The 13763-nt window shown below is 38.1% G+C and overlaps 1 protein-coding gene across 4 annotated transcripts in view; it reads left to right on the top strand.

Annotated features, from left to right (window-relative positions):
* LOC133515376 (uridine phosphorylase 1) overlaps nt 1-13330 on the top strand; it is a 37302-nt gene extending 23972 nt beyond the window's left edge. For 3 of the 4 annotated variants that reach the window (XM_061847904.1, XM_061847903.1, XM_061847905.1), the window contains 5 exons: nt 4753-4938; nt 5935-6073; nt 6416-6609; nt 6991-7064; nt 7588-13330. In XM_061847904.1, coding sequence (XP_061703888.1) covers nt 4753-4938; nt 5935-6073; nt 6416-6609; nt 6991-7064; nt 7588-7696 — 702 coding nt within the window. In that variant the 3' untranslated portion in view covers nt 7697-13330. The remainder of the gene's footprint in view (nt 1-4752; nt 4939-5934; nt 6074-6415; nt 6610-6990; nt 7065-7587) is intronic. The other variant, XR_009799016.1, reaches the window with a different exon arrangement.
* The last annotated feature ends 433 nt before the right edge of the window (nt 13331-13763 follow it).

The raw sequence follows: 13763 nt of genomic DNA, 5'->3' as shown, positions 1-13763 counted from the left end.
GGGTTATCGAGGCCGTGTGTGTGTAATTCGGGGGCGCTTCCCCAGTTGATTTACTTCAGAATCTCCGGATTCGATCGAGATGATATTTCGCTATGGCCTTACCCTAAAATCAAGGAAGGCGACTCTCTTGCAGTTAACGAATTTTCATCTAGGTATATTATAGGCTGCTCGAGACGTGATCTTTACCACACTTTTCTGTATTTCATATTTCACAAAATATATTTAGGTAGGTACTCTCTTTTGTTTTCGCGCCGTCATTGGGCCAACAGCGATATGCATCGCGTTAATTGAGATCAATTAGGTTGCCATTCGTAGTATTCGTACGAATATGATTACTGTTGATTTAGGGCCTATTGGTTGATCAACGAACGAACATATCTTCAGAGTGTAACTCCGAGGGAAGACAGGACTTTTAGGGCTTCGTCACTCCGCCGGGATCTGGGAAGTCCGAACGGACGTTTTCCATCTAGGTGTCCCACATACGCTCTTCCCATAGCTCGATCCACTCCCATCCTCTCCAGGGGACGACTGGTGAGTCGTGTGGCTACAATCTCGCCAAGTATATTAGGCACCACCATCATCTCATCTAGCTCCTTGTTTTTCCAGCACCTCCAACTTCCATCTTCATCTCTTCCGCCAGATTTTCCTGCAGCTAAAATCATTTAATCGAAATAAAACGTAATCTTCAAAATATTCCCTTTTGCTTTGATACACAAAATTGTAGATTGTTAACCAAAGGATGAAAGGCACCATTCTCTCGAGGTAGTTTATAGCCACTAGTCCGAGACTGAAATGGTTCCTTTCACCTGAGTTAAACACTACTGTTCATTTTGAATACGACGAAAGTAATATTAGGTAAAAATATCGTTATTCATGGATTGGGAAGTTAAACAGAATGGAAAGGGTATACAACAAATCCAATATTTTAAAAACTAGAGCAGAAACACGTATCATTTTCGTTTCGTCGTCGTTTCAATATGTACTGCAAAGTTGATTGTTGTTCCAAGGCACACGGGAGCTAGAAGGGGAAGATCTATTTATAGAGGCATAAGTAAGAGGCACTTAGAAAATGGAGCGTTGCTAAGGTGCCAAGAAATCCTTTGACTCTGATAAATAACGATCCGATTCGAACTTTACGATACGTCAAATATTAGATCTAGATACGATATGAATCGGATGTGTCAGTGTCAAAAGTGACGTTTCTAAAAAACCAAAACGTCACTTTTGGAATGAAACACACTGAAATATCTGATCCATATCGTAAGTATCTAGACCTAATATTTGTAGTATCATGTAAATTATGAGAAATAATTTTAGAGTATTTACAGAACCTTATAAGCTACGGCACATCGCTTGAGTGACGTGTGCGTATAAGGCTCAAATATTTTAAAGCAAGCGCACGTGCACGCACACGCAGCCGGTGTGCTCTGGCCTTAAGTCAATTACGGCACTTGGGCGTTTGTATCGTTAATGTTTATTGTACCGTAGGTGATGATCGAGTCACGTATTTTAAAACAGAAAATATTACTTTGCTAAGTAACCGCGTAGTGAAAGTGTGGAACAGTTGCCCGAATCCGTAATCAGTGCACCGTCAGTGAACTCTTTTAAACACAGACTGATCTTCATTCTATCAATGAGGATATTTAAGGGGCCCACGGATATCAGTTCGCCGGACGATATCAGCCTGTCAGTTATTCCCAATTGTCGTCCGGTGAACAGTACCCCTAGTGTAAATTTGATCGACATCATAACGTGATGAACGCGTTTGCGTTAAGTCTCATTTTGTATAGGATTTTGAGTTTCCAAAACGTCCCGCTTGGCGCGCTCTTTTTAAATCCAATACAAAATGAGACTAAACGCGTTTGCGTACGTCACGTTTTGAAATCGAATTTATTTACACTAGGGGTACTGGTCCGATATTAGCAACATCGCCATCAAAATGGCGTTTAGCACTAAGTAACAATAAAAATATGTTTATTTTTTTTAATGGCCTTTGACTCAGAAACTAGGCGAATTCCAGAACACATTTTAGAATTTAAATTTGATGAGGAATGCACTATTTAAATCAGGTTTGTGAAACACCGTAAACATCCCGAAGCTCTGAATAGATAATGGTGCCGCCACAGATCAGATCACCTATTTTCTATAAGTAGCATATATAAATTATACAATATAACTCGCGGTTACCACTACTTATTGGTGCTCCTATACTGCTACGTGTATTCTGTCAAATGACGACCTATTTTAATTAATTAGAATACTGAACTAGATGTGGGACTGTTCCAGTCAGTTTTGTTTACTTACAAATCTTTCCAGCATACTAGATGGATACCTAATTAAGTAATTACATTAATTACTGGCGGGTTAGTTTGTTTTACCCTTTGAACGCCATGAACTCTTAATTGCGTCGTGAGTTGTGCCTATTGCGCTTTATTATAAGTGTTGGGCACTGCCATTTGTATCTAAGGTATGCAATCTAGATCTCGCGAGATCTCGCACGAATTTTCGACATTCAATCTCGTTGACAGGTAATCTCGATTTTTGCAATCTTGGTCAAGATCTCGATTAATACAATTATTTATATGGTTTCTGTTCGCTTGCCCACATTTTTTTGTAAGTTGCTCAGTGCTTATCATAAAATCAACTGAGCATGTTAGTGCCTCTACTTAAAATTTAACTAAAAAGTATATATTTCAATTTTTTTTTAATAAAATTGGATTTTTATTAAATGCTGGCTAATAACATAAACAATTAAGCCACTTTTCATTTACTTAGGCATTGCTTTTTTCAGCTGAAAAGTTTTGTTGGCTTGTCATTTTGACCTCCACCAATGCCAGCACTGTGGGACCATCTAGGAATGTGGACGAGTTAGCAATGTGGACCATATAGCAATTTATTTATTAAGGTTTGCTGTAAACTGCAACAGGTGTGATACAAATTGTCTGAAATAATAACCACAAAAATCATAACGGAGTATTCATCCAATTATGTGGACAAGATAGGAAAGTGACAATATTTTGACGAATCATCACAGTGGACCAGATGACAATAATGACAAGTTAAAAAGGTGACGAAATAGGATTGTGGACCAAGTGGTCCTGAGCCACGTTAGTTTTGGTAAGGGTGCGTGCAAAATTGTGGGTATTTATTGATCAGGTGATCGCAGCGATACGAGTAGAAGGACACATTGAGGGCTCGTTTCTGGTTGATTTTACTAGTAGGTTCCACATTTTTTTACACAATAGGTAATGCTTTCAAATATCTACCTTAAATTCAGAAATTCAGATTATATATAATGTCAAATATATATGTAGGTAAATATGTGAAACTCATATAGATATAACTTTCGTATTGATTTGATTTCTCAAAGTCTGGATTAAACAAATTATACCTATCAAAAATGTCCAAGAGCATTATTTCTCTTTTATTATGGGATATTAAGACAGAACACTTTCCCCCTTATTCATAAACGTGTACTAAAGTTACGATGCCGCTAATTATCGTTTGTCCCTTTCCGACGTATTGGTATGATGGAAAGGGACAAACGATTATTAGCGGCATCGTAACTTTAGTACACGTTTATGAATAAGGGGGTTTATGTATAAGTATTATACTACCCATCACGGTAAGGCCCCGTAGGTTCGTGTTTTTTCTCACTCTCACTGAGTGTAAGCGTGAGCGAGACAGATGTGCGTGCTGGGAACCGCGGATATCATGTTTTTGAATTTTAATTTGTTGTAAGTTTTAAAAAGTAAAAAAAAGGAATCGCCGAGTTCCCTCTAAAACATTTTTAGGAGCAATTTTCATTTTTTTTTGTGCATATGTAAATTGTTACAAAGTGCGTTTTAGACCTATGTTCGAGATTTTTTTTCTATCCAGCGAGTGTGAAAAAATCAGGATACGAATCACTGAAGTCCCTAGAAAAATCCTCAAGATTGATAACTAAATTTTTGGCAACCGTATTGTTATCTAAAAAAAGCGGTGCGATTTTTCAAACACTCCGCTCTCTGAACCAACGGCTCTAGGGAATGCTCCCGGGATGGCTTTCTATACAAATTCATTACTGGAACCGGGAATTCCAGGTTTTTACCATCCAAACTCAGTACCGAGAGCATTCCCTAAACGGCTCCTTAACAGCGGTACCAACTATCTGAGAATGTGTATTTGGCATTTATTGCGCGAGAATGCTATAAACAATTGAATTACTTTTCCCATGGCTGTTACGGCTGTTATGGGTGGTGGCTCTGTATAAGCGTGTACGAAACAGAATCGGCGTTTAACTTTCCCATCGATCGCATTTTGTTTGTGCCGCTGTCATTCACGATTCATAATACTATCGATTTGCCTTAAAGTTCCCTTCTTACTTTCGTGCGTCGTGTAGACTTTATGGAACTTTTTAATGCGATCATTTTATGATTGGATTAAGGTACTCGTAGGTATGTGGTTTGAATAGAGCAAGGCGCTTTTGAACTTATCGGTTAAACTATTCCTTTATATATAGGTATTGTACCTTCTATTTTAATACTGCAATAATTCTTTTTCGTTAAATATAGGTATGCTTTACACTACACTGTCCTTCCGATTAAAAATGCGCTGGAACCCATTTAATATGCCAATAACTTACAATAATTACGTATAGTTCGTATTTCATATGTTAGTAGAGTGTGGTTATTGGTCAAGCGGATTATTGTGTTCTAAATAATCTTAAACTGAATAATATATTATTGCTAATAAGTACCTTTAATATTCCAGCACGGCATGGGCATCCCATCAGTGGGCATCCTCCTCCACGAGGTGATCAAGCTGATGTACCACGCCAAAGTCCGGGACCCGGTGTTCTTCAGGATCGGAACTTGCGGCGGCGTCGGCTATGAGGGCGGCACCGTCATCATCTCTGATGAAGCTGTCGATGGCGCCCTCAAGAACGCTTTGGAACTGGTAAGATGTTTTACATGATACTATGATAGAGATGGGACTAGAGAGTAAGAAAGATAGAGGATTCTCCACGTAATCAAGCTGATGTACCACGCCAAAGTCCAGGATAGGGTGCTCTTCCGGATTGGCACTTGCGGCGGCGTAAGCTATGAGGGAGGCACTCTCGTTATTTCTGACGAGGCAGTTGATAACGCCCTGAAACTGGAAAGTTATTTTACGAGATACTAACACATGCGGCCGTGGTTAGCCTAAGAAGCGATGGTTGGACGTCGTGATAGCGGACATGGAAGAGAACAATCTCAAACCTGAGGATGCCGAAGACGGGGCTAAGTGGAGAAGATTGAATAGGAAAGTGGACCCTGGCGCTAGGCCGGGAAAACGCTAGGTTGAAGAATCGAAGATTAACACTAAAAGAGACATTAACACTAATGATATTAGAAAGATGACATTGGCGTCAATTATATTACTTTTTGGTTTTCGAATGTGAGACTATTTTTTTAATCAATTTATGTAAAATAACTTCATAATATACAGTTTTTACTATCTACGCTAATTGACTCCACCACTTAAACCATTATTTTGAGTTTAAAAAAAGGCGTAAATATATGTGCGCACGTTAACAGCGAACGGTGACGTGTGATATGCAAATTCGATGCAGCTGCCCCATCCGGGTGGCGCACTCTCCACGAAGTTCGATCAAGATAAGTTAGATCAGTGTATTCAGGGTTCCTTAACAGGATGCTCCACGAGGTGATAAAGTATATGCAACATACAGTCGAAATTAATATAGGACATTTATGGGCGAACCCCCATTAAGGCCACAGATACCTTCACTCCAAAATAAAATTGCTTGTTTAAAGTATAAGGAAGTCCTATGCTTTCTTAAAATATACCCAGTTTATTTCATCGAAAGTGTATCTGAACGGTGCATAAGTACACACATATCCGCTGATTTTTTTCACATAAAATCCATGCTCAAACTAAACTCTGATTTTGCAGACAGTGTTAGGCAACACGGTGTCGCGGCCGGCAAAGCTGGACCGTCGGCTGGCGCGCGAGCTGCGAGCGCTGGCCGACCCCGAGGACCCGTACGACACCGTCACCGGCAAGACCATGTGCACCTACGACTTCTACGAGGGTGCGTATACAGTCTTCATCATTTAACATATTTCAGTTTGCTGTTGTACGAAATGCGCCTTTTAAAAAAAATTGTATGTTCGCTACTTTCCACCCTCATTATTCGCCCTGTCTCAAAGGAGATATTTACCAAAAAGCAGTCTTTTCTCTAGAACACGTGGTTGTTGATTATGCGAGAGATTGGGAGCTACTACCACTTTAATACTTGGACTTTGTCAGTCAGGGACAACTTTTTTAACTTTTTTTTTCAGTTTACAATTAGCTACATGATACTATTTAACGTTGTCACATTCATTCCATGTCCAAGTTATCCAAAAGTATCTATTCTCGATTTCGTTATCAGGTCAAGGGCGGCTTGACGGCGCATTCTGCGACTTTACCGAAGCAGATAAGATGGAGTATCTAGAGCGACTGCACAAAGCTGGTGTTGTGAACATCGAGATGGAGTCGCTCGCGTTCGCGGCGCTCACACACCACGCCGGCATCAAGGCGGCCGTCGTGTGCGTCACGCTGCTCGACCGGCTGAAGGGCGACCAGGTTAGTCCCTCACAGTGTACTCTTAGGCTAGTCTAGGACAAGATGGAGTATCTAGTGCGGATACACCGCGATGTGCGTCACGCTGCCCGACTCGCTGAAGGGAGATCAGGCGTGTTCCGAGAATTGCAACCCAGGGTGTTGTGTGAGATGGAGCACCTTCGACTTTCACAATGCGTATTTTTCTACTGCTAATGAAAATAATACTTTTCATTTCAAATATTGTTGAGTGAAATGATTATGAAGATTAAGCCTGTAAGATTTGCAAAATTTTACCTGGACGATCCCGGTTGGGAAACCCGAATGGATAACTAGCCCACAGCTTTAATTAGGAATATAACAATTGTGTTCATTTTACACTGAATATAATTTTGCGGTTTTCAGGTACTAGCTCCGAAGGAAGTTTTGGATGAGTGGCAACAGAGGCCGACGAAGCTTGTCTGCCGCTACATAAAAAGGTATGAAGACATTCCAACCCAACTGATCTCTATACACACATAGCGTTGAAAAGGCGTTAGAGTGCGTGCTCAGATATTTTTGATCACCTCGGCCGCTCCGATATATCTGATGACGACTGTACCTACTGTTTCAAATATATACCTACTTTTTTAAGCAGTCGGTAACGTCTTTCCCAATAAATAATTGCAACGTCACAACGACTACAAATGGCGCGAAAACCACACACGTTTATCTTTCGTTATTAGTTCAGTACATGACTTGTTTGACACGTAGGTGTCTAAGGATGATATTCCAACTGTCCAATGTCTTGGTTCAATGTGTTGCATCTCACATTTTGCTCAATGAGAGAGTGAGACACAGTGCACATTGGACAAAGAAATTGCACAGGTGGAATACCATCCTGAGCAGAATGGCACAGGATAGAAATAAGTTCCGAGAGATGGTCGCCGACGTCACATGATGACATGGCACAACAACAAGAAAAATACCATCCAAATAGACCTAAAATAATGTCCCCCGCAGGTATCTGCAGATGAAGGGGCGCCTGTCGCTGGACGGGCACGGCTCGGTGGCCGTCAAGAGCCCGCGCCGCTTCAAGCTCGTGCAGCAGGAGTCCGAGACCTACGACTAGGCTGCTAGCGGGCACTCCTCAGCCGGTAACGCGGCCCACTAAGCGGCGCCTGCGTTAACATAACTAGGGCACTCATCGGCCCATCGCCATGTTTTACGGCACAGGAAACTAAACTAACACAACATAAGCCGCAAAGAACTTTGCTGGCCGCTTATCGAGGACCTCAGTAGCCACACTTTATCCAAATTTAGATGGAGCAAACTGGCAGCATTCTAAAAATAATGTTTTTAATAAAATATAATGTTTTAGAAAAAGTACAAGATTGTACGATAACGCTGTAATCTCATTAAATACATGTTCGTAAACATCAGTCTGCGTGCAACTATACAAGAGAGAGCGGACAAGCCGCGCAGTTTCAGAATGAATGTTTAGAACTGTTGCTCTGAGTAGTTCAGTTTTCTGTGGTCGTCTGACATATCTGGGACGCCAGCGACATCTTGCATATATGCTAATGTAATGGTGCCAACTGTGACGTGTGCGCCAATATGTAAGGCACTAAGCTCCACAGACTAAATGGAAATACTGCTTTAATTCTCTTATATATCTATCTATCTCTATAAAACTCAATTCTTTTTAGTTGAAATCAAAGATGTACGCTTTGAAATGTCGGGCTAAATTAGAAGCATAAAAGAATGCCCTTCACGGTTCTTAACCAGTTTTTACATTCCCTTTACTATAGACAGTTGTGGATTATGAGATTACATATGGTATCCCGGTTCGTTTGTTACTTTTTGTTTATTAAAAATGGCCATGGCACGATTATATATTAAGTATATATTCTTGTATGCAATATCGAAAAGTTCTGGTCTGAAAGTGACAAAGCTTCGCGAAAGTTAGAGGATGATAGAATTATCGCTTCGGCTTCGAATCGCATATTATATATCATTGGCCACAAGCGAGGAGTTGGCAGCCCATGTTTGGAGTTCGAAGCGAATGCGTCGATCGTCTTTGCTAAAGTCTTATTTTTTTCTTCCGTAGACTAAAATGACATTTCATGTGTTGCTAGTTTTTTACGCCTAGTGATGTCCTACAACCGGTAGTAACCGAAAATAAACTATTGGGAGTTACTTATATAGGCATGTAACACCATTTTGAGGCATTTCGAAAGTTTGTATCCAGGTCTATACACAATATTTCTAATATTTAAAAGCGATTTTATTGTAAGATCAGAACAGAGAAGAACAGTCACCTCGAAGCTCATAATGCAATTTTTAAATGTTTGAGTGGATTAGTAGTAAGTAGATTTTATTTATTGTTTACTTCCTATCATATCATTTCATTCATTGTTTATTTTGAATCTAAAATTAATTTTATATTTATCAGTTATTCACAAACCGAGATCAAAGATCAGCACTATTTGATTTAAGCTGGTCACATTATTTCTACGTTTGACATTTGTGGTTGTCATTTTAGTCTACGGAATAAAAAAACAGACTTTATTACTAAATTATATGTCTGTCACTGCCATCTTCGTTAGCTAACTATGTATCAAAATCAGACATCTATATGTACAGTCAACTAATTTGAATCCTAGGCCACTATAGAACCTTGTCGCTTTAACTACTGTATACATGACATGCATCACTCAATAAGCACTGTCGTAGAAGTCATTATGACATAGTTCTATAGTGGCCTAGGAATCAAATTGGTCGACCGTACGTATAGAAGAATTGAACATTTTATTTAATTCGTTTTAATTAAATAATCTATCTTTCACTTGTATTAGTTATATGAAAAGTGTAATTGTTTATAGCTAAGTAATCACGGCAAATTAGTTTGTGTACCTAGTTATGTATTATGTATGTATGTGCTATGTTGTACTAGCTACTTTTTATTATCCACGTATTGTAGGGAGCGGATACAACAATAAAGTCTTAATATTACTGCCAAATTATTGATATTTATATATTCTTACTTTTTATAATTAAAACTTTGTCTTATCTACCCTACATATATGTGTAAAGTTGGCCTCAAATGTTGACATTTTATAATTGACATATTTGAATTTGGCGTATTACAGTTGTATTGATGATAATTCTTATATTTATATTAAACTATTTAATTTTTCGAGTCGTGTTAAATTACGTATATAAAACTCGCACCTAAAAGAAGTTATTGTTGAAGTCTACACTCGAGAACTATTTCGGACTATCTATAGCTAAAAACAGAAGGTACCTATTGCGAGACAGTACAAAAGTGTTCAATAATTTGACACTGTATGTATTTACAAAATGTATTTCAAATATTCATTCAAACACTTTTTTATTTACAACAATCTTAAGAAACACATATCGTCATTTACTCAATGACTTTTATATCGTTTACCTTTGGACTTAAGTGACTTAGATTTTCTAACGTATAACGTGAAAGTGATTCATCGCAAATCAAATCAAGGGAAGTAGTAGCGACATATCAGCTGCATTAGAACTATTTTGGATTTATCGGGTTATAAAATTTACTTATTTTTAAATGCGAAACATTCCCATGTTTTTTTTTTTGTCGATTTACCTACACGTGTGTGTGTTGGACTACAAATGATTTTCTTTTGGCAAGTTTGCATGCATAATTTTTATTCCCAGTGTATCTTGTATTACCTTTGTATTTTATTTTAAGTAGGTTAATCTGTTGATAACCATTTCTAGTGTGAATATCTCGCTAAGCCCAATGTGCATACAAAGAACGCTCCGTTTCAATACTTTCAATGTAGTTTAAACCTTTCACAAAAGGAACAAAGAAGCGTTTCTTTTGTTTCATCAATTTTTGAGCCAAATATAAGTATTCAAACCCAAAATACTGTACTAATAAAAAAAAAGTAAGGTTCAAATAAATACGGTAAGTTAAATAGCCCGCCGCCGTTACTCTGAGACGCACCGAACATTGACTTTGTTCCGAAATAATAGTTAAATATACCAGAGCCTCGTAACTTAGCATTAAATCGGCGTATGTGTGTATGGGCGGCTAAGCTATATAGTAGATAAACGTTATTCAAAAGTTCAATACAGATTTTATGCGCTTCCAATTAAATAAATTGTTACATGCGATCATGCACAAAATGTTGGCAGATGATTGTTTCAAATATATCGGTAGATGAGAGCGAATATTTTTTATTTATATTAACCCGATTGTAAGTTATAATAAAATTTTAATATTCATCGAATTGAGAGTGTTATCGGTAATTGTTATAGTATAAAATAATCGAAATGTAACTAGGCTATAAGAATAATATGCTACGGAAATGGTAACTCGAAAATTGCACCAATATTCATTAGAGTTACTAGGATGTACCTATAGTTAATCACTGTACGAGTAGCTTTGGGGTTGTTAAGTAGCTTTGTATAAACGAAATGAAACTGCGTAATTTAACGTCAAGGGATTTTAACTCCAATGTTGACGTTGGTTTGTTTTATGACATCTTCAACTCACCCTAAGCTATTAAGTAACAAACTATGATAATTGACTGCGTTTTGAGAAATTATAACTATTGTAGTATAAGTCAAACATCGCGTAGTGCATTGTTGGCCGAAAATTAATTAGAATTGACCTATAACCATTACAAATTGAACCGCAAACCGTAACGGACGTATACAGTATACGGTTCAATTTATAATGGTTAATGGTCAATTCTAATTAACGTTTGGCCAACACTGACGTAGTGCGATGAAAACCTTCACAATTACGCTTAGAACGCACTGAGATTAATTTCTTGCGGTTTCAGTCTTGCAAGTGCGTGCGCTTATAAAGCATGCCGAACGTTACACTTTTTGCGGTTTTGAAACCGCAAGAAATTAATCGCAGTATATATAATTAAAATTATAATAATTATAATAGCTCAAAATGTCACGTACTTAAGCTCATTGTTTGTGAACTGTTAGAGTAAATGCATTGCTATATTCGGTGTTAACGTTAATCGGTTTATGAAGTTAATCGCGTAGATGATATGTTGTTGGATTGGTTATTTAGGAGGTTGTTCTCAGTAGTTACTATTACCACCTACCGCCACTGATGAATTGATGATGGGGCTCTAGCTATCAAATATACATTGATTGAACAAGATGTGTACAATCTAAGGCAATTTCGTGCTTCTGACAGGTAAACGAGACGGCGCTGTACAGCTCCATTTTTCGGTAACTCTGATTGTCCACCAAACCACAAAACATATGGCACAGTACAGCGCCAACTGTTTTAGATGTGAAACTAAGGGCAACGTTTTTTTCTTAGATTTTCTATTACAATCAATTCTCTTTGCTGGCTATTTACCGTTGGCAGGGGCCATTTTAGGAAACGCTACTATATGAGTATCAGTTATCAAAGAGCGTGTGTACGGTTGAGTGTGAAAGGGTGCATTATTAAAATACGAACGCATTCAGGTTATACTTGCATTGTCAATTGTCATCCATAAGCGCTGGTGGCTTAACGGTAAGAGATTTCGCGGGTTCTAACGAGTTTTTCGGAACTTATGTACGAAATATCATTTGAAATTTACCAGTCGTTTTTCGGTGAAGGAAGACATCGTGAGAAAACCGGACTCATCCCAATAAGGCCTAGTTTATCCTCTGGGTTGAAAGGTCAGATGGGAGTCGCAATTCTCGGGATTCCTTGCCAAGCAGACCCCAGGCTCCCATGAGCCGTGGCAAAATGCCGGGACAACTTGAGGAAGAAGAGAGAGTCAATTGTCACATAACTAATGCCATAGCACTTGGTTATATATGTGGCATACGCTTGAATCAAGACGAACACAGGTGTGGACAGGCTTTACACGAAGACGTAACTCCACACCGACAAAAAATACTCAATAAATACACAAAAACAATATGATGCTAGTAAACAAATAGTAGCGTATTAGAAAATGAGTCCCAGTGGTGATAACTACTGAGAATAATCTATTTAGGTTAAGGCTTATGGACCTAAGTTGCCGGCGAAGCTGCGGACACGCCGTATACAAACAGTTTAGTAATATAAGGCTCTTATATCCGTGATATCGGACCCCTGAGCCGTTTAAGGGCTTTAATGGATCCCTTTGTGGGATATTATTTAAATTAGTGTTCGTGCATTACAAATTGAAGTACTGTACTAAGTTTTCTCATTTTTGCATGAAAATACTACTTAATAGTGTCAACTTACTGCGGTCATCTAATTATTATTTGTTTTTGTTAGAGGAATTGAGTCTTGAAACTAACACACCTGGGCGCGAAATTTAACAAATTATAAAGTACTTACCTACTAAAATTATTGTGTTAGCTGTTCAGGAAAGTTAAAAAAAAACTTCTCTATTATTAATGACCTCATGTCATACTCGATTAGTTTTTATTTTATTTTTGAACCTAGATATTAAATCTTGGTACAGGCGAGTCCATGAATGTGAATGTATCTTTTAGGTATTCTTGAAGAAAAAAGAATAACTACCTAAATTTATATTTCATTACATATTATCATGAGCTTGACTGTACAATGATCATTGTCTATCTATCAGCTGATTTTGCCAGCTAAATAGTATTTAATGAAAACCTTTAAGCTCATTTTTGTAAGCTTGTCACTAATCCTACCATACCTAAACATAAATTAATTTGACTAGAATAACTTACCTACCTAAGTATGATTATTTATCGTATTAATAAATTTAATTTCGTCTCCCTATGTCTTCGTTATTATTTTATTCTTATAACAAACTACTCCTCGCTCGCTACGCCTCACTTTGTCACTGCAAATGCCATGCAGAGTTTGCTCCGACTCTAATATAGTATGAATTTTATGAAATGATTTTTTCGGCTCGGACCCTAATCTGTTAAACAAATTTTATTGTTTACTTTATGCAGTGAGTACTTGCTACTGCTAAAACGCCGACATAAGTAAATTCTACCATCCTAATCATATGGTTCAAATTCATATAACAGCCTATTCAGAGATAACAAGATTTTTATATCTCCAAGAATAATGCCGTTGTTTTCCTCCCGCGCGGCTGATCATTCTTCGAATAAGCTGTTACATACAACACAAGTATGTTGACAAGGGAGCTGACCGCTCTGCATAAAATAAACAAAGGCTCTTGTTTAACATATTGAGGCGACAC

This window comes from Cydia pomonella, chromosome 2 (assembly GCF_033807575.1).
Source record: "Cydia pomonella isolate Wapato2018A chromosome 2, ilCydPomo1, whole genome shotgun sequence".
NCBI classification, from domain to species: Eukaryota; Metazoa; Arthropoda; class Insecta; order Lepidoptera; family Tortricidae; genus Cydia; species Cydia pomonella.
This window is presented reverse-complemented; position numbering and strand designations above follow the sequence as displayed.